This window comes from Orbicella franksi, chromosome 11 (genome assembly GCF_964199315.1).
Source record: "Orbicella franksi chromosome 11, jaOrbFran1.1, whole genome shotgun sequence".
Lineage (NCBI taxonomy): Eukaryota > Metazoa > Cnidaria > Anthozoa > Scleractinia > Merulinidae > Orbicella > Orbicella franksi.
This window is the reverse complement of record NC_138155.1, coordinates 2,945,241-2,969,625: the sequence shown is the minus strand read 5'-3', so window position 1 is coordinate 2,969,625 and position 24,385 is coordinate 2,945,241. Positions and strand designations below refer to the sequence as shown.

The following is a 24,385-nucleotide window of genomic DNA, read 5'->3' as shown; positions in this document are numbered from 1 at the left end:
GTAATACACCAGTATTACGCAGTTCTTGACAAACACAGTTAGAAAGCAAAGCATTTACAAGCAAGATTTTTATCCACGAACCAATTGGTTAACAACCTGTTAAGGGGAACTATCTATTTACATTATACAATACCATCACTAATAATATTGTGGAGAGACTTGTTCAGTTTTGCTCACACAATTTGGCGAAAACTATCTGCACATATTGCAGTGCATTTGCTGACCTTTTTTTTGTCAGGAATGAGTTGTTAGTTATTATGTAACAGTGGCGGTTTTTTTCGCTTTCCCTGCCGGCTTTTCTTCCTTCTGCGATTTATTTTTTTTATCCCAAATAAGGGAGACCCGGGCCCCTCCCCTAGATCTGCCACTGTATAACTCTTTGATGATATTGTTCCTCATGCTTAGTAGTTGTTGTTACTGTTTTTCTCTCAGCTATTTCTGGTCCTTCAGATGCTGTTTTGAATTCGAGTAACTGTAAGTATCATCGACTACAGTCTTTCTTTTCTTTACTCTTCTTTTCTTTCCAGCTAAATAAACGCTCATGGATACCCATGAAGCACAATATTGGGAAACAAAATCTGCCGAAGAATCTCCCATTACCAAATTTTAATTTAACTCCATAGCTATTCACACAAAGACCCTTTTTCTCGGGTTACCCTCTTGCTGTGTTCCTTGTGATGTCAAGAAATACATACATCACACAGTTTGATAAAACTGGAGATCTATGCGCATGCCCAGCATACGATGAGAGCTGACCGAGGTAGCCCGGGCCAAGTCCATCACCACGGAAAGATTACATACCAGCCTCCTCAAATCCACCGTGTGACTCATCCGAAGTAATACGGTAAACCTTTGACAAAGGCTGCACATGTGTAAATACACGTCTAAGCTGTTGTTATGTTCCTCCGTTGCTACCTAATCTCTCCATACTCCGTGACGCCGTGACTGGGCGGTCCAAGTTTATAAACACCAACACTTTGGTCTTTAGATGCTGTTACTAAATCTAACACGCAGTCAAGGAAGGAAACTGCTTACTCCCAAGAACATAACGATAATAAGAACCCTGGAAACGAGGTTGCTGCTCGAGAGACGTCTGAGATTCCATACTGATGACGTCACAAGCACGTCGTGCTCTTATTTGGTCTTACTCAGGTTTGAATTTTGGCACGAAAATAATAACCAATTAGAACTGTGCATGGATCTCTGTACAGTTACGTCATTCGTAACGAATATTTTCTAGCAACATACATACATACATACATACATACATACATACATACATACATACATACATACATACATACATACATACATACATACATACATACATACATACATACATACATACATACATACATACATACATACATACATACATACATAGATACATACATACATACATACATACATACATACATACATAGATACATACATACATACATACATACATACATACATACATACATACATACATACATACATACATACATACATACATACATACATACGTTTATTTGATAAGTAGGTTTAAAATAAGCAACTGTACAGCTGATGTGGACCTACTACTACTAAGTCTAAATAAGAGAAACAGAAATTTACAATACAATTGTCATAAAGCTAAAATAATATATACAATAATATATACAATTACTTGTCTTGTTTCTGCATGCAGTAATGGAAAAAGGCGTGAAACTTTGGGACAACGTGAATACAGCTTTTATCTTCTTTTTTCAACCACAACCCGATCAATAAAAGCATTCACGAAAATTGCTAACAGCTACCAAGGATACATTCATCATAAGGAGAAATATCAATGTCTTCCACGTCATCTGAATGGCAAAACAAGTCCTCTACAAACTCGTGATGATCAGGATATCTCCTGTATCTACAAGAATCAGACAAGCATTTCATTCAAACCACATTATTTTTACTTCAGTTGGTCACTACTGGTCTCTTTCACTGTAGTGTTTGAGTCATAATGAAAACCTTCAGTCCACAAGTGGTAACAGGTATTGCCTGACGAGTGAGGGGCATTGCATGACAATTGACAGGCATTGATTGATGTGTGGAGAGAATTGCGTGAGTTGAACACCAAGACTGCTTTCAGGTAACATTCAAAACAATTTGCTTATAATAAGTATGTTAGGAAGTGTAACAATTGACTAATGGATGTAAACTGATTTGGTCTATGTATAGCCTGTCTAAAAGGTGTTAAACGGGAACGGGGGACAGGGAGGCAAGGCGCAGATGGAAGGATGGGGCTTCTTCCTCGCGTTTTATGCCTCCCTGGCCCCTTCCCTTTTATACCTGCAATACAGACTCTCACGTGATGTGCTGAGCTAAGCTTCAACATTCCTTCCTCAATCTAGTATGTGTTTAGAAGGAAAGGTAACCCTGATTTTGACTGACACATGTTTAAATTCAGGTTCCAATTCTTTGCATCATCTTTGTCTGAGGTGATTGGCAAAATCTGATTGTTATCAATTTCTTTTGATTTTACAACAACAATTACGATAAAACCTCTCTGTGTCCGGTTCAGGAACTGAAATCACTCAGACAAAAACAAAATTCTAACCAAGCAGAGATGGTAGACAAGATTTCAAAAGATAGCATAATTGTTACTGAACCCTTACTTTCGAATGACACCTCTGTCACAAGCAGTAAAAAGTGTGCTACCATTAGAAGTGTACCTGAAACAAAAAATTGAACGATAAACTCAAAAGTTTATATTACTTACATATTCAAATATTTAGTTACCTCCAAGAAGCAACTAGGAATGGACCAATTTCAATATATTACAATAAAATTCAGCCTAAAACAATAGACCTCAGTATGAGGCTCTGGGAATAACTACAGAGTTTGTGGGGTTTATTCCCCAGAGCCTTGTGCTGAGGTCTAGTGTCAGGGCTATCATTATATTCAGCCGTACCACCTGTTACGGCTGAATATGCTTGATTTTCCCTTGATGCTTCGTGTGAAATTGCCTGTTGTTGAAAGAATTCTCCCACGAAGTAACAAGTTTGCTATGGGTGTGGAGAACACGGGTACAGGTGACTCAAAACTGAATGACAGCACTGACTGTGTTAGGCTGAATTTTAATATATCGAGATTGGCCTATTGCTAAGCATACCCCCTCCCCCCTCCCTGGATTGGAAGCATGTCTATCCCAAGATTTTGTACATTATTTTGCCAAGTTATTTTGACAACTTGTTGGTACCACCATGTAAAAAGCCATGTCCGATAGCCTTTAGCTTGTTAATTTTGCATTTAGGTTGGTGGATTCTGTCCTTTACTTGAAGAGAGGCAAGTTAAGTTTCTTGCTAATTTTTTTTGAGGAAAGGCAAATTACTGACAGAAGTGTTGTTTAAGAGATGATATTTTAGGGGGCTAGTGGTGATAACATTCCGGCTAGTACATCATAGTTAAATGTACAGCCTGCCTGGAAAAGCTCAGAAAAAGGATTTCGTTTCACACTGGTACCCAATCACACACCTAAGCTGAGAGAGGCACTGTGAGACCAAGGAACATTACACAATGACCTAGTCCTGAGCAAGAACCCAGATCTATTGATCTGGACAGAGGGCAGACTGTTAAACACACTAAACATTAGCTGGCTTCTAGTGTCTCCACATATCTCTCTACAAATTTTGCTGTTCATACTTAATTTTCCACAATGGATCTTTTCCATGCTCTCGCATCTGCTCTTGGACTCCAACTTCAGGGACAAAACTTGTCAGAAACTCACCACCAAACATAATAAGACCTAAAGAAAACAAATTAAAACCAATTTCAGTTTGTGTCAAATGCATTGAGCCTGAAAAGGTTTACCTGAAATCAGTCTGAATCTTGTTGCTTACTTAGTAGAAAAGCTGCCTTCTGACAGTTCATATTCTCTTTCTTAGTCTACTTTTTCAGGGCTCGGAAAAGTGCTGTTTGGTCATCCAGGACAAGTAGATTCTCCTGCCAGGCAAGTAACTTTTCAATTTTACTTGCCCAATGGGCAAGGGTCCAGAGAAGGTACATTATAGTATTACATAGCTGAAGACTTGCCCAGGGCAAGCAAAAATTGAGAACTGCATGTGAGAAGGGCAAGCTGGAATTTTCCTCACAATTTCTTTAATTTTTGCTCGAAAACAAGCTGGAAGGTTTTTTTCAAGCCCTACTTTTTGAAGAAATGGTAGATACTTATTTCAAGTTTTATCATTCTAAGAAGCACTTAACTGAAGAAGAATACTTAGAGTAATTATGTGGAAGTAGTTATATCATGTGTAACCAAGGAAATATGGCTGTACTTACTATAGAACCCATCATCTGCCATAGAACCAAAAGGCTCAGGAGTTGGAGCAGCAGTGTTTAGCATGGACCCTATCTCTGTGCTTTGCAAAGTACGTCCATCAATGGTAGATACCTAAAGCAGTGATCAGAACAGAAAAGCAGTCTAAAATGACCCTTTCTTATTTTAAAAGAAGAAATTCATTTTTTATATTTTTATTTAATTTTCCATTCCCCTACCTTGAAATAGACAATGTTGCCATTTCAAATTCTAAATTAAATTCAAAGAGTTATGGATGTACATGTAAAAATCCACTCTTTGAACAAAAGCAATTACAGTAAAACAATAATATTATTGACACTCTCCTGGTGGGCTTTTTCAGTGACAATATTAAAAAAAAGAAATCAATATAGATAAGAAGCTTGTAAAAATAGTGAGAGCAATATCCTCAGTGTTAAAGATTGCACGAGCTTGCTGAAAGATGCAGTGCTTTCAGCCATCAGAGAGCAATACACGAGACCCATAACAAATGCTAAAATTATGGAGCTCCGGAGGGTGCTGGACTATAATTGACAGAGGATAACCCTGAGCAGGGAAAGAATTGCATGAAGAGAGAGATGTGTGTTAATAAAATTGTGTTCTTGTCTTCATTTGTACCTTTGCTGTGCCATCAATTGCAACTGATAGCAATGCATTCTGTCCCTTGCACCATGGCCAACTTTCATGAAGAAACATTACATCACGAATAACGTTGCTATGCAACTGGAAAGGGATGGAAAATATGTCACATATTAACCAATCAAAAATTACAAAGAAGGAAGCAAGGAAAAGAAAGAACTTAGATACTAAAGTTCCCGAGTGCAAATTGCCAGTGCATATACATCTAGACAGGTTGGGAGAGTAGGGCGTGCATGACTATGAACTACTAGATACATCAAGGTACAACTTGCTGCTACTAGTATAAAAAAAACAACTCACATCATAGATAAAATCCATTGGAAGGGGCATTCTGAGGTCAAACATGGAAAGACCTCGCCCATTAACACAGCAGCAAGTTGCAATGTTAGGACCTGTCTGGGAATCCACTGCCAACCCAGTCCGATCTGGACCATTGTAAACACCTAGCAAAGAAAGGAGAGAAAAAAAAAGAATCACAATCACTGAAATTGACAGCAAATTAAGCTCCTTTTATTTTGAAGTTCTTTTTTTAGCAGAAAACAACTGATTTCAAACCACAGTCTCACACTGAATAATTAACAGCAAAAGTCAGTGGGTGGAGCAGGGATGGCACAGTGGTGAGAGTGCTTGCCTCTTACCAAAGAATGTGGTTTGATTCTGGCCTAGTGCCATATGTGGGTTGAGTTTGTTGTTGGTTCTTGCCTTGCTCTGAGGGTTTTTCTCCAGGTGCCCCGGTTTTCCTCCCTCCACAAAAACCAACATTTCCAAATTCCAATGCGACCAGGAGAGAGGAGCTGCATGAAAACCAGCTAAGGCTGATGTGGCTTCCTCTCTAAATAATTTATTTATTTTTACTTATTTTTAATTAGTGGTTAGATTTGTGTCCATAAGAAAAAAAGGTCTTGCAAGTTTTCCCTCCTTTCCAATCCTCAAGAAAATTAAACGCTGCTTTCAGAGGATTGTGCCACCATTCATGAAGAGTTGAAGTTTACTTCAACATGAATATGAAATTGACTGACTTCATTCCACATGGTGACTTACAATTATCATATGATACTACTTGTTCTCCTGTCTCAACATCCATAACTATCAATCGTCTGGCATTTGTTGATGCCAAAATCTGAAAATTGAAAATAAAAATTGTTTCTAATTAGTTGCCAGCAAAAATCATGCCGTGTTGAAGTTACTTTTGACAGCCTAATGCTTATTGTACTGTACCTAAAACTATTGTGGTTGTAAAAAAAAAATGAAAGTATCTTTTTCCTTACATGTATGTCTGGGCTTACAAGAAAGTGAAAATGAAAAAGGCAATGTATCTTTTCTTTAATATTAAGTCCAGCTATCAGTTCATGCTCTTTTTATAGGGAGAGTACACAGCTAGTCAAATCTTTCCTTGCGAACACCCTGCTACTAAAGGGAGAGTGAAGCCTTGGAGCCTACTGGCTTATAGCTGCCGGAGCTTATCCTGGTTTCTATAGCATGAAGCGGCTAGGAGTATTTCTACTCCCCCTGGATGGGATGGTAGTCCATCGCAGGTCACTCCCCTGCAATTTGTTAGGTTTCCTCAACAATTTGCTGGTACCCATTTATACTCCTGGGTAGAGAGAGGCACTGTGAGAGTGAGGTGTCTTTCCCAAGAACACAACCCAATGTTTCCGGCCAGGGCTTGAACCCGGACCGCTCAATCCAGGGAGGAGCACACTAACCATGAGGCCACCGTGCCTCCATGCTTCTAAGGACAGCTAAGCTAAATCCCTGGCTGAAACTACAAAGAAATGTATAGAAACAATTCCTGCTGATACCGACCCCTGCTATTACGGAATTGAGGACACTAGGTGTCCTCGATTCTGTAATTGTGGTTCCATATTATTATGTGTTAAATATGTGAATCTTCAAAAACTATGCAACTCAAGCAGTTCCATTAAGGGCTGAGCAATGGGCAAACTGACCAGTTATGAGGATGATTTTGCCCAGAGTATTGCTTGCCTATGAAAACCTTTTCCAGCCTGCTGAAAATCTTAATGAAACCCTTGACAATTATGAAATCTTTCTTTGGATAGAATGCACAAATGTACCTTTTGTCCATCACTTGTAAATCTAACAGCCTTTATATTCCTCGCTAAACTCAGAGTTGTTATCTGTTGATCGCAAGAAAAACAAAATTAAAGGATGAGCATTTTATGAAAGAGATTCAGGCCTGTCTACTGGTGTTTACTGATGAGAGAGTAATTCCAAAAGTAAGCCAAGTGATAACTTTTGCTGAAAAATAATTATATTGGTCTGCTGATCTTTCTTTTTCCACATCCATGCTGAGTCTGTTATTGGGATTGTTTGCACGCTGTTTGATATTGTTTCTCACAAGGGATGCTACAGTATTGATGCCCTGTTGATGTTAGGTCCAAGAGGTTTTCGGAATGCCATTTTATTTTTACCTAAATATCCTGTATTCCGAAACCCCCTAATACAGCCTCAGCAATAAAAATCTAACAATCATTTTGAAGTACATTATGTAAATAAACGCACTATCAACAACATAACAGATGATGAGAAAAAAAAATTAAAATATTAACAAGCTTGCAATGTTTTTCATTCAAATGCCTGCTACAAAGAGAAACAGTAAACATTAAAGTGAATGTATAGGAGATTATTGATAGAGGGAATTAAAGAGTTTCGAATTGAAAGAAGAAATTTACAGTGACGCAATGAATTGTCATTTAAGGCATAGTTTGTTGGTGGATATGATCGAAGCGATCAGTTCAAAAAACTATGTCAGGATTTCAAGGTATTGTTTGTACCGGATAACTCCCCAAAAGATGACACTTCTTGGCGCTGTAGATGTTGACCTTCCCATCATACGCACCAGAGCAAAACAAGTATCGATCCTAAAAGGTGAAAAAATAATATCTAGTACATTCTCTCGTCACCACAAAGGACACCGCAAACTATTAAACTACGTCTAATTTCAGTACTTGTCTAAAACTGCGATAAAATGAAAGCAGAATTTCCAAAATAGTTGTATATAGTTTGGTATTAATAACTTTAAATCTTACCACAGGCGAAAATGCCACTCCACGGACATATCCTTGATGAAATTTTAAAAATTCTACTTTAGGAGCTAGATCCATAATTTTGGGACGAAAACATTCAAGTGATGAAAGACTCCTTGGCCATGGATAAGTTCAAGTTCTTCGACCGAGCGTTTTTCGACTTCGTTCTCCAAAGAATAAGTTGTATATGATACCTTCAGAAGGAAGCTCATACGATATGTCATGTGTAGAACATGATAGCTTTCAGGAAGTCTAAATATATGCCCTGTTAGCCGTGAAATATGGATTGTACTTAGCTGTGCAGTTTCTGTGCAAAACTTTTGTGTTTGGACGGGAGCTGGACCCAGCTAAACCTCGTTTGCAATACTGTCCAAATTTGGGAGAGCGGTTGTCACGCAAGGATGCGTGACAGTCACGCGAATTACAAACCCCTCTGTGACAATGACATAAAATGCTAAAAAAATGTACAGGATAATAAAGTCGCTACCGATTATTATTTTTCTTGTACTGTCTTTTATTTGGTCTTATCGATACCATATATCAATTTGTTACAAATTCCCGAGTAGGGAAGAGGGCGGGACAAGGGCAGGTCGAGTACGGCGCCCATGTCGCGTCCCATTCCCCTTTAGCAAAAACGTCTCCCCTCATAGCCCCTACTGAATTTCGAGAGAAAAACAGACTGCCAGCAGTCTATCCACATTCCCATGTTTTTTCGGCATTCTTAAAATTCACTGGGGATCATTTCGGGATCATTTCGGGATCATTTCGGGGGCTGACATATCCCCAGCCCACCCTGGGTAAGAATGTCAGTTTCTCAAACGCGAGGAAGTCGCGCGTGATTCCCATTAGGCAAAATATTTGGAAGTTCAGCCAAAAAAATGGATTTTAGATTTCGAAACCTTTGTTTCTTTATCTTCCTTACCTTCAGTGTAATAATAAGCCCAGGTGAGTATTACCATGTCACAATTTTTGCTGAAATTACGGCAATCATTTTAGTAATTGATCGCGCGGAAAGCGAGAGAATTCGTAGCTAAGCTTATTTTCTTCTAGAGTCTTTTTTTTGAACAAGCATAAAGTTCACCGTTTGTGATCTTACAATTCTTTCCACGAAGTTTGTTTCCTTTCTTTGATGTTTCAATCCGGCAGATTGCGGTTTTTCGTACAGATGCCCAAGCTAATACTGAATACTATGAAAGGTGTTTGTTGTGCTCGTTGTACTTGGTACGGAATCTACTTGCCGTTTCAGTTGTTTTGAAGCTGTCATACTTGCTTCTGTCAGTTGATCGTCAAATGGAAGTCCTGTTTAATTAAGTTTAATTAGATCTATTGTCAGATTAAGTCTTGATTTGAGAGTTAGGAACACAAAACTGGAAATTTGTGGACAGGACCGCCCACAGATTTTCAATTACTCTTTGCAAGTACTGTACTATACATATTTGTTTGTTTAACTAGCTTGTAGGAAATATGAAGAATAGTGGATGTAAATTAGTCACTGTAAACTATAAGTTTTATCGGGATAATTTTGTCATCAACATAAACTCTTTAGGAAACAAATTTGCACACTAGCTGGCATGTGCATGCGCTCAAGGGAATTTTCTGCCGCCAATTGCATTTCCATGAAATATTGATATATACCACCCCACCCCTACTCGAATAGAGGGCCACAATGGCTTGAATTTAACACTCTCAAACTGGCAAAACAAAGTGGTTCTTGGAGTTTGCAAGCTAAAAATAAGTTCAAATCCAAGTAAACATTATTGCATTAGAATTATGGGAGAAAAACAGGATTAAATTGGCTCATGAGTGGCAATGATTAACTCTACTTCTAAGCATGTGACGGACTGGCATCCCATTATCCCATCCATTATGAAGGGGTGGGGAGAGCAAAATTACCCTTAGTTGCTTCATGCCCTAGAAACTGGAGATAAGCACTGGCCTGATGGGCCACTGGGCTCGCATCCAGACTTAACCTTACCTGTACCCTGAAACAGAGAGAACTACTTTTACTCCCCCTGGATGGGGTGCCTCTCCACTCTGGTAGTTCCAATGGAGGTTCCAGATATATCAATTCTGTTTCCTTTTGGCCAGGCATTCCTTCTTAAATTTCTGATGGTAATTGACCAGTCACTGTTATGCAGAAGTTCTGTTCATTTTGTATGTTCCTCCACCCAACTTCTGTGAGAGTACTTGTAATACATCTTAACGTGTTCAAGAACATAACACAATAACCTTGGTCTACAGGATTTGAGCTTGCTTCTCTAGAATCCGGCACACTGTTTACTTTTAACCATAAAGCTTTCACAACCCTCAGTGCCAATCATGGATAAGGCAGTATATAGAGTTGTTCCCAGAAAATACACTTTTTGTAATTTCATTACATTTCAGTGTCCACTTCACAACTTAGCGACTGCCCAGAGTTCAAGCTGATTCCTCCTGAACAGTATGACAGGAACATCAGTGCTGCAGATGATATTACCAAGAGACCCTTAGGATATATGATTGCAACAGCACAATACCCTGGTGTTCAGTCTGAAATAGAAAACCCTTGTGTATATGTGAAAAATTTGACATCAAGAGATCTGGAAGTCATGGTAAGTAAGTAGCCGGGGCAGATCCAGGGGTGGTTTCCAGGGTGGTTTGGTCAGAACAGTAAACTGAAATGAAAATCTAATTTTTTACATTTGCTGTTTCTGACAAAAACCTCAGTGGACAAAAAAAAAGTAACTGGAAAAGAGCAAAAATAACGTAAAGATTGATAGATGAGAACCTTTTCCTTGTTTTACGTAGGGAATGAGAAGGTTTTGAGGGCCACAGTTTTAGCTAAAACATTGCCACCAGCCCAAAACTTTCTCATATAGTGCTTGTTTAAACATCTCAAACAGAGATGATTTCAAAGATAATATTATACAACTAACAATCGTCCCTCAAAACACTGGAAATCACCTTTCCAATTGTCTAAATCTCAAAATCTTTGGGGGAGGGGCCAGGGGAGGCATGCCCCTGGACTTGACCAAAGAGAATGAATCTCCTGTGGCAGACAATTTTCTGGACATCCCTTCACCAACTCTTGGATCTGCCCCAAATTAGGAATTCCCACCAGTGGCTAAATTTATTAGTTTTAGTGGCCATGAAATCTCAGAAGAATGTAAAGAGTTAAGTTTGTGCATGCATCCTAGGAAACAACTCTTCAAAAAGATGTTTACTGATCAGCTCATAATTTCTTACTTTTTATATATTTTTTTTCTTTATCCTCACCAGATTCAAACCCGTGTCCCAGGCAAAACAGTATGGTATGTATGTTCTCAGTGTGATTATTTTACACAATGCCTGATTGATAATAATCATTAATTAACAGTTAATACATGCATACTATACAATGTGTATAATACTTATCAATTTCTTATTGCTTCTGACTAGTGTGCGAGATGACAGCAAGCCTACTCCAAAGAAAGAATGTACTCAGGTAGGCGTGCATAAAGCAACAAACATTACAAGTCAGACAGTATCAATTGTACTTAGAACATTTTAAGCCACTTGGCTGTTGTATTACTACTGAGGTACATGTACAATACTTTACCCTTCAAAATCTCGCTCTTTTGCAGGAGTAAAACTGGGGGCTAGTAAGTTTGACGAAATGACAAGGGGATTAGGGTAGAGTACTAGTTTCAGTTGCTGGCGTTCATCAAAATTTCAAAACCTGTTTGCTTGTATAAACAACAATGCCAAACTAAAAGGTTGCAGAGCAGAAAGAAATACTTTGCCAAAATTGTTATAATTGATAACTAAATTTGTAATATTTCTTTTATAATGGAATTGTTATGATAGCTCAAGTCGCACTCTATAGGTAGTGTATGGCCACCATGGTTTCCTTCTTTGTGCTTGTAGATAGAGCCATTTGACACATTGCAGATGTATGATACAACTCGGTAATTATTATGTTTCTCAACTCAGACTTCGCTCTCTTTTGAAGGGTGGCTTTCTAAGTGTGGACTGCTGGGGTCCAACAACAGATAAAGTGATATTTGAGTTCTACTGTGACACTGGAGCAGGCTGCGATACTGATGTTCAGTTCTGGTACAGACTAACTCCAAGTCCTGTAGGAGCAGGTGAGGAAAGCCTTCATGAGTTTCTGTTTGTAGGGCTGTTAAGAGACCTTTCTGTATCAACTACATTCTACATCTGTGTGGAAGGTGTGGTGGCCTCATGGTTCTGGTATGCTCTACTCTTGATTGAATGGTCAGGGTTTGAGCCCTGGCCGTAGACACTTTACTCTCACAGTACCTCTCTCCACCAAGGTGTATTTATAAACGGGTACTGGCAAATTTAAAGCTGGGGCTGGGGGCAACCCTGCAATGGACTAGTATCAGATCTAGGGGGGAGTAGAAATACTCCTAGTCAAGCAATCAAAAGTGCTCAAGCTGAGCCATTGTTGCAGTTTGCATTCTTACATGGTATGGCAAGACCACCCTTACAATGCCCCTCTCTATCCAGGTATATTGATTAAATTATAGGTGAATTCTGGTTATTGGTGGATAATTTAAGGCTAGCAAGCTGACCTAGTCTTATTTGTTATAGCATGAGGGTTGGAAATTTAAATGATTGTTTTATACATGCACCTAGCCCCACATGTTTAATGACAATCATTTTGTTTCACTGCAGATGTGGATGACTGGTGCAGCCTTGCTCGTAGCAGTGAGTTTCCACAGGACTTAATAACTGCACCTCCACCAGTAGGGACGACACCCACTATTAAAAGTGCAGCATGTAACATTTTTTCTTGGAGCTTTCTTCAACTTGCAGCTGCAGTTTTGCTACTGCACTTTCCATCACTTTAACAGATCAAATGGGTTTGAAATACCAGACTACATATCTCCTCAATCAAGTGCCCCTCCTTGAACAGCCACCCTGGTCCCCATAGAATCATGGAATTTATAAATGATTTCAGACAAATGCATTAAGAATTCACTGTAAATTCAGAATCTCTAAATGTTTTTTTGCCAAAAAACGTAGTTGAAGTATGAAAAATCTTGTGCAATTGTGGAAATTGAAAAGAGTAAATCTGCAATTGGAAATAAGCACCCTGGATGGGTCCTGGAAAAATTGTATTTGATGTATTATTATTGCCTCTTCAGAATTGTCTCTGATTGGTTGGGGAGGGGGGTTAGGTGATCAGGGTGCATGTTTGACAGGGCCCCCTGAAATACAATTACTTGCAATTTATGAGGTACATCTACTCTTGACAAAAGAAAGCATGCATGTAGGACCAGAGGGGGACTTTCATATAAAAAGGACAGGGGTGCTCATTGGAAATTTTGAGAAGAACCTCTAGGAGGTATCAAGGTACTGTTTTTGGGGGTGGGCTGAAATTTTTTTCACCCCTTAGAGGCACCAGTTCTTAAACTACACATTAACTGACACTGACTTTTTTTGGCTCAATACACTAAAAGATGCCCTGAAAGCTCATGCTGTTAACCTTTTGATGCTGAACACCCTGAGAGATTCCAAACTTGCTTTTTAACCCCTAAAAGGTATGACAAGTACTCTTGTCTTTTTTATAAGGGAGAGCAGGAGGGGGGCATACATTTATCTACATGTAGTTACACCCATACCCTCCCCAGACCCACGTCAACAGAGACAGCCCTGCTTTGTCACAGGCTAGAAATCTGAAGTATTTAATTCCAGTGGAAAGTGAAAAATATTTTAAAGTTGCCAAACAAGTGAACTAATTTTGGTCAGGTAAATTTTAACAACTTTCAATTGGACAATTGAGGGCTTTCATGCAAAAAGGGCATATATAGCATTTTGGACCGATTTTTATTTTTTGCACGATCGAGCTAATTTTTGGTAGACTGACTTGTTTTGACATGAAAAGCATTGTTGCATAATTGTTTTTGTTGATTTGCGCTTCATTTTCGAGAAATAACGTGTGCAAAAACACTCAGTTTTCCAAGGGTATGTTTTGGAGATCTTTTGTTGAGCGAAAAACAAAAGAAACCTTTTGTTTTGCTAAACGATGAAGTCGCCGAAGCATGGTATTTGCCACTAGTTTTAGTATTCATATAATTACGCAATTCTCTTACTGTTGCTTTGTTAGCGCAAGCGAATAAGGCACTGAACGGGTCGGATTCTAGTCTGTTTTGCCATGACACCGGTTCGATACGAGGCTGGTCGTTTTTTTTTTCCAGTCTATTTCTCTACTTCTTTCAAAAATCAAAACACCTATTTAAAAAAAAAACGTGCTCTCAAAGCTGCTAAAAGTAACCGTCTAAGTTTGCACCATGTCAAAATCCACCTTCGAAGGATTCGAAGGATTCCTTTTTGCACAAAAGCCTTCAATTATTGTGTATATAGTTCTCACCTCTGACTGGCAGATGAGCATCGCAAATGCTTCAATGTTCCATGACCAGTTCAAGGATTGATTTGGGGGGAGGGGGTGAGTTGGTTGGCTAGCCACCCCCTCCCTTTTCGAGAACCAAAAAATGAAAAAAAAAAGAAAAAGAAAATGAATAAGATTGTGGATATTATGACAGAAATAAAGACAAGCACTCTAGACATGTACATTATTGTAATTACAAGTATTTTTTTTTATCTAGCTGAAAAAGTGAAAACCCCATGGGGGGGGGGACTCCCTTATATGGGCTATATAGGTATGTGCCGCCCCAAAGGGTATGGTTTTTCAGCCGTTTTGGTCATAAATGGGGTTTTGATTTTAGCTGATTATGGCCATTTTGGTCATAAATAGGGTATGGTTTTCACACTCTAGCCTTGATATGGGTATGTTTTTAAGAAGAAGCCACTTTTTCATCATTATCGAAAAGAAAATCAACAAAAGCCCTTCACAAATTATGTTTATGGTAATTTAACATTGCTCTGAGCTAGGGAACTAATTATAATGCAGGCCTGAAACAGGGTTTTGATTTAAGAGCCAGGTCATAAATAGGGTTTCACGTTTTTGGTCAGGTCATAAATAGGGTAGGGAATATCGCAGATTTTGGTCATAAATAGGGTAATGGTTTTGGGAAGCAGGCCACACACTGCCACCCAATTTTCCTGGGAGTACCTCACCCCTCCTCCCTGGGGAAAAACATGTTATTCTCTAACAGCCAGACTATTGTAACAGTTTTCAATTAGGTTCCAACTGTCAAATTTTAAAATTAGGGGTCATGTCCTGTTGATTCTGCAACTCCTTCCCCTTCCTTGAAAAATCCTGAAAGTTACCCTGCAACTGTATGTGGCACTGGTTTGCTGCCTTTAAAAATGCAGATATTCCTGTATAGCGTAAGAAACTAAAACTCCGCCGTTTAACTTTTAAGTATATATCTAAAGTTAAATTGAATAGTAATGCTAAAATTATTTAGTGATGTAATTTGCAATTAATTTTTTTTATCGATTCTTACAGTATGAGTTGTCTTCTATAGTGAGGATTAAGCTGACACAATATGACGGCTGCTTCACTTTGAGTGTAGTAGTTTAAAGGTAGCAGTTTATAGTAAGATGCTAGTCATAAGCTCGCTTCCCCCTGTCCAGCCATGATTTTAGCCCCATGTGCGCTAAGTGGAGGAATGTACTGCTTATGGCAACCCCCCCCCCCCCCAATCCCCAGATTTAAGTCCTTCCCCGTCTAACTTGATTGTGAACAAATACCAAGGCTGCATTAGCATTTGATAATTGAACTGACTAAGACGTAGCTTCCCATAGTGAGCTTTCCCATACGAACGAAACAGCTTTTTCTGCATTACGGCCACATCCCCATCTCTGTCAATTTTATGCCCTCGCCCTAATTTTCGCGTGTCTAGTAGGCGGGAACCTCTTCGCTTGTTACGCAGGCTATTTAGGGCGTGAACCCTCTCTTTGACTGGCTTAAGCTATCTGTTATCAAAGTATGATTCCTGCCTTTTTGATTTGTTAGAGAAAGTTCATAAAGTTTTCATTCCACAAATTGAGGCACCATTCTCTGCCTTGTAATTTAGGCAGCGTACACACAACGCTGGAGAAATTTGAAAACGCAGCTTTATTTATACGGTGAGACCTACCGTCTACGCTAATCCGTCACGAAAAAGGAGCTTTTCGAAAACACTACTCAAACCGGAGGAATTTGAAAACGCCGACTTTACGTTTTCGTTTGGACGGAAAACATTTTGAAAACGGAGCTTTTTGAAAACGATGTTGTCACGATAATCATGTGATTTCTCTGACCGAGTTTTTCTCAAACACAAATTCAAAATTACGGGTGATTGCTGCGTTTTGTAAATTCCTCCGGCGTAGCGTGGACGTAAAGCATTTGGTGCGTTTTCACAGGAAAACTTAGCTCCGTTTTCCAATTCCTCCGGCGTCGTGTGCACGGAGCCTTACTGCGCCTTTCAATAACATGCGGACTCTAAAATTCAAAGCTCAACCGACAAATGCGTTTTTCGCTACCGTCAATCAAATGTTCGGCGGCTCCTCCCAGCTTCCGACTACTGCCGAGCGCGCGGTAATCAAATCTTTGTGCGCAGTTCAGACAACGAAACAGTGTTCGGCATTAGTAGGAAACTTGGCGGAGCCGCCGAACATTTGATTGACGGTAGCGAAAAACGCATTTGTCGGTTGTGCTTTAAATTTTAGAGTCCACATGTTAATGAAAGGCTCAATAAAGATTCAAGATCCTATGTTAGTGAGTTACAATGACCATACATCACTGAGTGAAAGTTTCAATTAAAGTTTGGCAGTTATCAAGGACAACGCTTACACGGGACGGGAGCGCTTTATTCATTAATTTTTTTGTTTTGTTTTTTTTTTCTCTCTCTAAAGTGCCCAACTACCTGATTCTTAAATGAGCGCAATCTATTCAACCAAAATTTCCGAAAATTTCGAAAGTTTCCCGATAATCAGGAATTTTTGAATTTCCCCTGAAGCGAACACTCAACCGAAAATTTCGGAAATTGCGGTAGGAAAATCAGATGGAACTAAAAGTTCCGAAAATGTGGATAAAACTCACAAGGTTGTCTCCTTTTTCGGAAATTCAGGAAAATGCTGTTCGATCCGTCACTGGATAATTCCTGAAATTCAAAACAGAAGTTTTCATCGAATGGAAATGAAAGTGCCCCGTGACTCAGTGCTGCCAAAATAATTGTTCGGAATCCAAAACTAAACCAAACTCGGTTTACTCGACATGGCTAATAGATGAAAGATGAGAGCTTTTCAAGAGATGATAACTGTGGTAAGAATCTCTCATGTAGTTTTATTCCTAAGGCAATCCCTCAGAAGTTGTTTTTAGATCAATCCCTGCTATATTTGTAAATTTAGGCTAAGCAGGTTCTTAATTTTTATGAAGGGGATATACTTGTATAACTGAATATACTGTGTTAATCTAAAATCCGACATTATTTCACAATTTAATCTGGATGGAAGATTTCACTAATGCGTTTTTTAGAGTATCCGTTTTCCTCAAAATACTTTCGCCCACAATAGCGTTTTCGTTTTTTTTTTTTTTTTTTTTTTTTTTTTTCACCTGTCCACACTGATACGTTATAATTCGAAAACGCATACTTTTTAGCACGTTTTTGCCTATCGTCCACACTAAAACGCTCGAAAACGCTGATGGAAACGGCAGTGTATGACGCTTTTTTGTCACCGTTTTCAAAAGCCTCCGGCGTATTTAAAACGCTACACTTTCGAAACCGTTTTTGAAAGCCTCCGTTTCCATCGGCGTTTTCGAGCGTTGTAGCCCCGACTACACGAATTCCGTTCTCAATAGTATCCATTTTCGTCTCAGAACGAAAACGAAGCAAAATATTTTGGTTCACACTAGTGTTTTCGGTTTGTTTTCACCTGTCCACACTACTGCGTTTTCATATTCGGAAACGGATACTTTTTGACACGTTGTCGCCTATCATAACTCGAGCTCTAAGGCATATTGGAATAGTGACGCTTAATACAAAGCACCTTAGGCGTATAGACCGGGCCCTTTTTGTTTACGGAGGACGCTTATTTAACAAAAAGAAAAGACGTTTCCTTGTCGATGTCACCTTCTTGTTTAAGACTCTTAATGGCCATTTAGATTTTGACTTTTCTCAATTCTTAGATTTTTATAGCCAAGAGAACCGTTACTTATTGAGACATTTCGACAATAAATCCTTAAAAAAGAAATATGCCAGGACAAATATACTTAAAAACAGTTACTTTTATAGGATTGTGGATGAATGGAACAGTTTACCTTTTGAGGTCCGTTCGGCATGCAGTGTTGACAAGTTTAAAGCTGACGTTATTAAATTTGTAACAAAATTGTAAATATTATTACAGTTTTAGCGAGATTATTGTAATTTTTATAATTTTATGAGGTGATTTGTTTTTATATGGGGTCACCCAACTCTTTTACAAATTATCCTTATAGCTTATTTTTTTGTTTGTTTGTTGTTTTGTAAATCTGCCATTAAATTGTAATAATAACCTACAATCGCCTAGCTCAGAGAATTCTCGCACCCTGATTGGTTACCTAGGCGAGGTATTCAGTGTGGAATTGCAACTCTTGAAAGCGAGGCACGTTGAATATTGCAACATTCACACAGACTTGAATGAAACGGAGTTTTTTTTCATTTAAAAAGAAGGCTATGCGATTCAAGGAAAATTCATAACACGTGGAATTCCCTCGTCGGGTAGTGAATTTTCCTATATTATTATCTGACTGAGAAAATTACTTCATTGTGATTGGCTGAGAGCAGGCCAATTTATTGTTAATTCTTAATTTGCACTGCAGTTTAAATTGACGTGCGCGTTCGCAATTTTCCCAGTCATGTAACAAATGAGTGATCGTGTGAAGGCTCGAACAGTTAAGGATTTACACTACTCGTGATACTTGAATTCTTGCAAGTTGCACTCGCCTAAAGGCTTTTGCAATTTGGAGAGAAATTTCAAACATCACCTGTAATATAATCCTTATAACTGCACTCTCATTTATTACGATTACCTATGCAACCAAAGCCCCTCTAGAGTATGAAAAACTGCCACACGAGTTGTCACCCAGATATCGTCTCCATTTATTTAATTGCTAACTTAACATAATAGGTTTTTTCAGCTGATTTGCCCGCCCGATTTAAATACGCCAGTGATCTTGTTTCTTTATTGATCTTGGATATTCGCAAATGCCGCAAATTTTGCGAATTCTGCAAATGAATAATAATAGCATGATTATTAACGTGAAATTGAAAGAACAAAGTAAAGTAGCTTTTCGCAAACTTTATAGTTTGGCTCATCTAGTTGCCGTAACTATAGCTTAGTATGAATTTCTTCATTATTGCTACTCCCATCAACACCGCAGAAAAAGTCTTTATACCCATATGCATTGGAGTTACTATGTATTTTTTTCAGAATAATATTCTCCAGGGGTGAAATGAAGTTTGAATCACGCCCAGACTGGTCTCATTTACGAGATTTCATTCAAATTTCCACTGAATATCTGCCGCCCTTGTAACGGTTCCCGGAAATAGTTTATTCAATCTCGTTCCCAGGTCTCTTGCGGGCGAAGCTTCGCCCACAAGAGATCTGGAACTGAGAGTACAGTTTATCACGTTTCTTACCTTCGCTGTTCAGCTTGCCATCATTATCTGAATCGTATGTCATCACATAATTATTAATGGTAACCATCGCAGCAGAGAGATGGTTCTCTATTTCTTCTGGCGCAACAAGACCATCCCCATCATCGTCATATTCATTAAAAAGATCATCCACCTAAACAGGAATCAACACTTTAATTACACTAATTGTTTAAGAAAGGATTAATTACAATTTAGAGGAACAACACTTTGGAGGGCGCCGAAACGAACCAAAGAGATCAAAGTCATTACAAGTAAATGTAAATGCAAGTCATATTCGATATCAGGCACGGTTGAAACGAACAACCATATGCAGTTTTTTCGTTAAGGAACAAATTCCTTTTTTAGGTTGCAATAGCAAACGTTTCTGTAGCTGTGATTTCACTAATTACAACATTAAAACTTTTGCCGCGCTTGTAGCCTGAATGTATGAACAACTTGAAAGTGACAATTCGGAAATTGTCGTTTTGACCTTTTTTTTCTAGGTTGCCGTGCAACAGCGGCACAAGAAGAAGAAGAAGAAGAAGAAGAAGAAGCAAAAGCAACAGCAGCAGCGCAAGAAGAAGAAGAAGTTGAAGATGATGATTATGATTATGACGAACAAGAACAAGAACAAGAACAAGAACAAGAACAAGAACAAGAACAAGAACAAGAACAAGAACAAGAACAAGAACAAGAACAAGAACAAGAACAAGAACAAGAACAAGAACAAGAACAAGAACAAGAACAAGAACAAGAACAAGAACAAGAACAAGAACAAGAACAAGAACAAGAACAAGAACAAGAACAAGAACAAGAACAAGAACAAGAACAAGAACAAGAACAAGAACAAGAACAAGAACAAGAACAAGAACAAGAACAAGAACAAGAACAAGAACAAGAACAAGAACAAGAACAAGAACAAGAACAAGAACAAGAACAAGAACAAGAACAAGAACAAGAACAAGAACAAGAACAAGAACAAGAACAAGAACAAGAACAAGAACAAGAACAAGAACAAGAACAAGAACAAGAACAAGAACAAGAACAAGAACAAGAACAAGAACAAGAACAAGAACAAGAACAAGAACAAGAACAAGAACAAGAACAAGAACAAGAACAAGAACAAGAACAAGAACAAGAACAAGAACAAGAACAAGAACAAGAACAAGAACAAGAACAAGAACAAGAACAAGAACAAGAACAAGAACAAGAACAAGAACGGGAGCGGGAGCGGGAGCGGGAGCAAGAACAGGAACAGGAACAGGAACAGGAACAAGAACAACAAGGAGGAGGAGCAGGAGGAGGAGGAGGAGGAGGAAGAAAAGAGAACAAAAACGAGGTAACAGTACTTACGTCCCAGGAAACCTGATCTCCTCTTGTGAGCATGAAGGCCATAGCCACCAGCATGACCAGTAAGAGCACTGAATTTGACATCACGGGGCCTTCTCCTTAGTATATCTAAAAAGTATCCCGAGATATTTTCCTGCCTTGGAAGCCTGAAAAGAATCACAAAAAGGTAAAATGTTCAACTGCTATTAAATTTATAGCAGACTATTCCTACGTTTGGAATATTAATATGATTGTACATTTTATGGCAAGCGCAGTGCTTGTGCCTGATCGGCAGATAGCGTGCATCATACAATGTACACTACTATATCTCATCGCACAGGGCCGGAAATGATGAGAGTTGACTGTGTACGACTTTCCTAAAAATGCCATAATATATCTTTCGAAACTGCAGGTTTAGACTCGTATTCAGGATGTATGTATTCAAATTACAATATTTAGAGAGGAAGCCACGTCAGCCTTATCTGGTTTTCATACAGGTCCTCTATCCTGGTCGAATTGGAATTTGGAGATGTTGGTTTTTGTGGAGAGAGGAAAACCGCAGAATCCAGAGAAAAATCCTCGGGAAACAAGGCGAGAACCAACAACAGACTCAACCCACATATGGCACTGGGCCGGAATCGAACCCAGGCCACATTGGCGGGAGGTGAGCGCTCTCACCACTGCGCCATCCCTGCTCTCGCTCGTGTCTTTTGTTCATTCCCGCTTCCTTTATCATATCTTTTGTTCTAGGTCGGAGCTGCACATGCCATGCGACAAGTTCTCAAAACCAAAATTTGCGTAATTTAAGATAGTGGGCTTAGGATTAAAGGTATTGGTACAAATTGTTTTTCCTCTGATTGTAACTAATCTGTAACCTAGTTTCCACTGGCTACATAAATTAGTGTTTTTGCGGCACTCAAGCCGGCATATAATTCATGGTAGGTTACATTTATTTCTTTTCCCCTTCATCCCTTAAATGCTGATCGCAAGCAGACAGCAGTAAATAAATGCTAACCGCAAGCAAACACAGTGTATAAATGCTAATCGCAAGCAAACACAGTATATAAATGCTAATCGCAAGCAAACGGCAGTAAATAAAAGCAAACTACACATGTATCCTACCATGAATTATATCCCCTCAAGCCCAACCTGGCTATATGTTCTCTAAATTCCATTGTGCCAATAAAACAATGGGACTGAAATAATTTTTACATGCATGCGACGTGAAACCTGCACATTGTAGAGTATTGTGGTAGTTTTTAGGCAAGGGGCGCAATCAGACGTCACAAGCTCGTCATAGCTCCATGTGATTGTAAAATACTTTGAAATCATTGTCATCTCCCATCATCTCTTCTCATTGCGCCAGTAGGCCCATAAGGATCGAAGAGATGAGATCCCATAAGAAGAAGAAAATAATCATTATGCTTTTAGCTCATAGCCAGCCTGGTAAAAAAAGGTAAAGTCTGCATGCGAGCCAAGTGGCCCATCAGGCCGGAGCTTATCCCGGTTTCCGTAGCATGAAGCGCCTAGGAGTATTTCTACTCCCCCCCTGGATGGGATGCTAGTCCATCGCAGCATTAAGTTCGCATTCCAGCATTAAGTTCGCCGGTACCCATTTATACACCTGGGTGGAGAGAGGCACTGTGAGAGTAAAGTGTCTTGCCCAAGAACACAACACAATGTCCCCGGCCAGGGCTCGAACCCGGACCGCTCGATCCGGAGACGAGCGCACTAACCATGAGGCCACCGCGCCTCCCACATAGCCAGCCTGGGGCTTACTTTAAAAAATAAGTTGTTTATTTCCTTTATATATGATGTCAAATGACGTCATTAAATCACAGCGCCATTTTGAATGTCACCATCTCCTCACAATTGTTGACAAAAAAGCTTATTGTCAATATCAGCCCCGGCTACACTTCGTCGGAAGAATTTGAAAACGGAGGTTTCACTCTAAAAACGCATAAGATGTTTTTCGTCCACACTACGCCCGAGAAATTTGAACGCGCGACAATCACCAACCATTTTGGATTTGTGTTTGACGAAAACTCGGACAGGAAAATCAAATGATTTTACTTGCTGAACGTACTTCCTATCCATACATCAGGGCTAATAGCCATGGCAACGGAAATTGTTCTCACAAGCATATACTCCAAACGTACGTGACCCGCAGTTCCATATGCCTTCAGTTAGTAAAGAACTAAATTTTGCTTTGTATCTGTTACCGAAGGAAAAGTTTTGAGGACAAGAATCTTTCAACATCTTTTGTTCTCCGCTTTGAATTTGATCATGAATTGTGCTTAGCACCTTTCAGAATACGAATATCTGATTATAATATATTTATAACTTGTTCGTGCGTTAAGTTGTCGCCAAGCAGATTTTGTCCGTAAACAGCGTTGGACAACAAAGTCCCTGATGTGGTCAATCACGGATTTGAGCATTATTGCTGGAAGTTCACACGCGAAATGTTGTACACCTAGCTTTCTTAAAGGAGCTTAATCACAACATTTTGAGTTATTTTGGCCGCTCACAAAATCATCTTTAAATTGAAGAAAACCCGAAAATAGCAGGTAACTAAGATAGAAAAACACCAAAGATATAATAACAAAACATAAAGAAACAAGGATGGTTAAGGATGGGGAAGATTAACACGGTTTACAAAATACGAACTTGAAAATTTTCGGCTAGACTTTTCAAAATGCACAAACCGTGACGTCGGTCCTTTAAGTTGAAAGATTAAGATAAATGAAAAGAACCTAACTTGTTTAACTTTACGAAGCAGAAAAAGATAACATTTTGTTCTAGAATCAAGGCTGCTGTGCCGCGCTCACATTTCGTGGAGGTGTATAAACAAATTGTCGCGAAAACTGCGCCTCCGTTGCACTAAAAGTGCTTCTAAAACTGCTAACGCCAGCAAAGTTTGGCAATACCTGACTAAACGTAGAGATCCTTTACTGTAAACTGTCCAATGGGACCCGTGTTGTACTGAAATCAGCGATTTTTAACTACCCACAGTGCGTCGATCTGCGAGAAGTAAATGTTTACCAAGAAAATGGGTTTCGTAATTGTTTTTGAACAAATTACGAAATGAGAAATGAGAAATAAGTTTAAAATCAGTCATTTCTCATTTGAAATCACTCCATGACATGTCAGACTGAGATATGATATTTAATCCTAATAACCTTAGGCCTCGTTCACACTACGCCGGAGAAATATTAAAACAGAGGTTTCACTCTGAAAACGCAACAAATGTTCTCCGTCCACATTACGCCGGAGAAATTTGAAAAAGCAACATTAGCCGGCCATTTTGGATTTGTGTTTGAGGAAAACTCTGTCAAAGAAATCACATGATTATCGTGACGCCATCGTGTTTTCGAAAACCTCCGTTTACAAAATGTTTTCTGTCCACACGAAAACGCAAAGCTGGCGTTTTCAAATTCCTCCGGTTAGAAGAGCGTTTCAGTTGTAAAGTTCCATTTTCGTGACGGATTAGTGCGGACGGAAGGCCT

General features: G+C 39.1%; 2 protein-coding genes and 1 long non-coding RNA gene across 4 annotated transcripts; 1 reads left to right on the top strand and 2 right to left on the bottom strand.

Moving 5' to 3' along the window:
- Positions 1 to 78: 78 nt before the first annotated feature.
- Positions 79 to 8,303, bottom strand: LOC145502294 (uncharacterized). The gene is made up of 11 exons (XM_081481549.1): positions 8,002 to 8,303; positions 7,747 to 7,833; positions 7,027 to 7,089; positions 5,993 to 6,071; positions 5,252 to 5,394; positions 4,931 to 5,035; positions 4,297 to 4,408; positions 3,661 to 3,763; positions 2,634 to 2,690; positions 1,791 to 1,885; positions 79 to 1,003 (listed from the first exon to the last, which is right to left on the bottom strand). The coding sequence occupies exons 1-11, from the start codon at positions 8,074 to 8,076 to the stop codon at positions 912 to 914; spliced, it is 1,011 nt and encodes a 336-aa protein (XP_081337675.1). The 5' UTR covers positions 8,077 to 8,303; the 3' UTR covers positions 79 to 911.
- An 86-nt stretch (positions 8,304 to 8,389) lies between these two features.
- LOC145502297 (uncharacterized) lies at positions 8,390 to 13,153 on the top strand. The gene is made up of 6 exons (XM_081481558.1): positions 8,390 to 8,943; positions 10,384 to 10,589; positions 11,257 to 11,288; positions 11,416 to 11,461; positions 11,969 to 12,104; positions 12,658 to 13,153. The coding sequence occupies exons 1-6, from the start codon at positions 8,877 to 8,879 to the stop codon at positions 12,831 to 12,833; spliced, it is 663 nt and encodes a 220-aa protein (XP_081337684.1). The 5' UTR covers positions 8,390 to 8,876; the 3' UTR covers positions 12,834 to 13,153.
- Positions 13,154 to 18,168: 5,015 nt separating this feature from the next.
- Positions 18,169 to 20,976, bottom strand: LOC145502303 (uncharacterized). 2 transcript variants are annotated; one of them, XR_014051308.1, is made up of 3 exons: positions 20,904 to 20,976; positions 19,554 to 19,704; positions 18,169 to 19,139 (listed from the first exon to the last, which is right to left on the bottom strand). It is a non-coding gene; the product is annotated as an uncharacterized LOC145502303 (long non-coding RNA). The 2 variants fall into 2 exon arrangements; XR_014051306.1 differs by having other exon boundaries at positions 18,169 to 19,704.
- Between the last annotated feature and the right edge of the window lie 3,409 nt (positions 20,977 to 24,385).

What these genes read in the sequence shown, in the direction of transcription:
- LOC145502294 (XM_081481549.1), bottom strand. Translation starts at nt 8,076, where the DNA reads ATGGATCTAGCTCCTAAAGTAGAATTTTTAAAATTTCATCAAGGATAT. An exon ending in CAATTGATGGCACAGCAAAG is followed by an intron (nt 4,409 to 4,930) that starts GTACAAATGAAG and finishes TCACTGCTTTAG; the next exon opens with GTATCTACCATTGATGGACG. An exon ending in GACAGAGGTGTCATTCGAAA is followed by an intron (nt 1,886 to 2,633) that starts GTAAGGGTTCAG and finishes TGATTCTTGTAG; the next exon opens with ATACAGGAGATATCCTGATC.
- LOC145502297 (XM_081481558.1), top strand. Translation starts at nt 8,877, where the DNA reads ATGGATTTTAGATTTCGAAACCTTTGTTTCTTTATCTTCCTTACCTTC. An exon ending in CAGTGTAATAATAAGCCCAG is followed by an intron (nt 8,944 to 10,383) that starts GTGAGTATTACC and finishes ATTACATTTCAG; the next exon opens with TGTCCACTTCACAACTTAGC. An exon ending in GTCCCAGGCAAAACAGTATG is followed by an intron (nt 11,289 to 11,415) that starts GTATGTATGTTC and finishes GCTTCTGACTAG; the next exon opens with TGTGCGAGATGACAGCAAGC.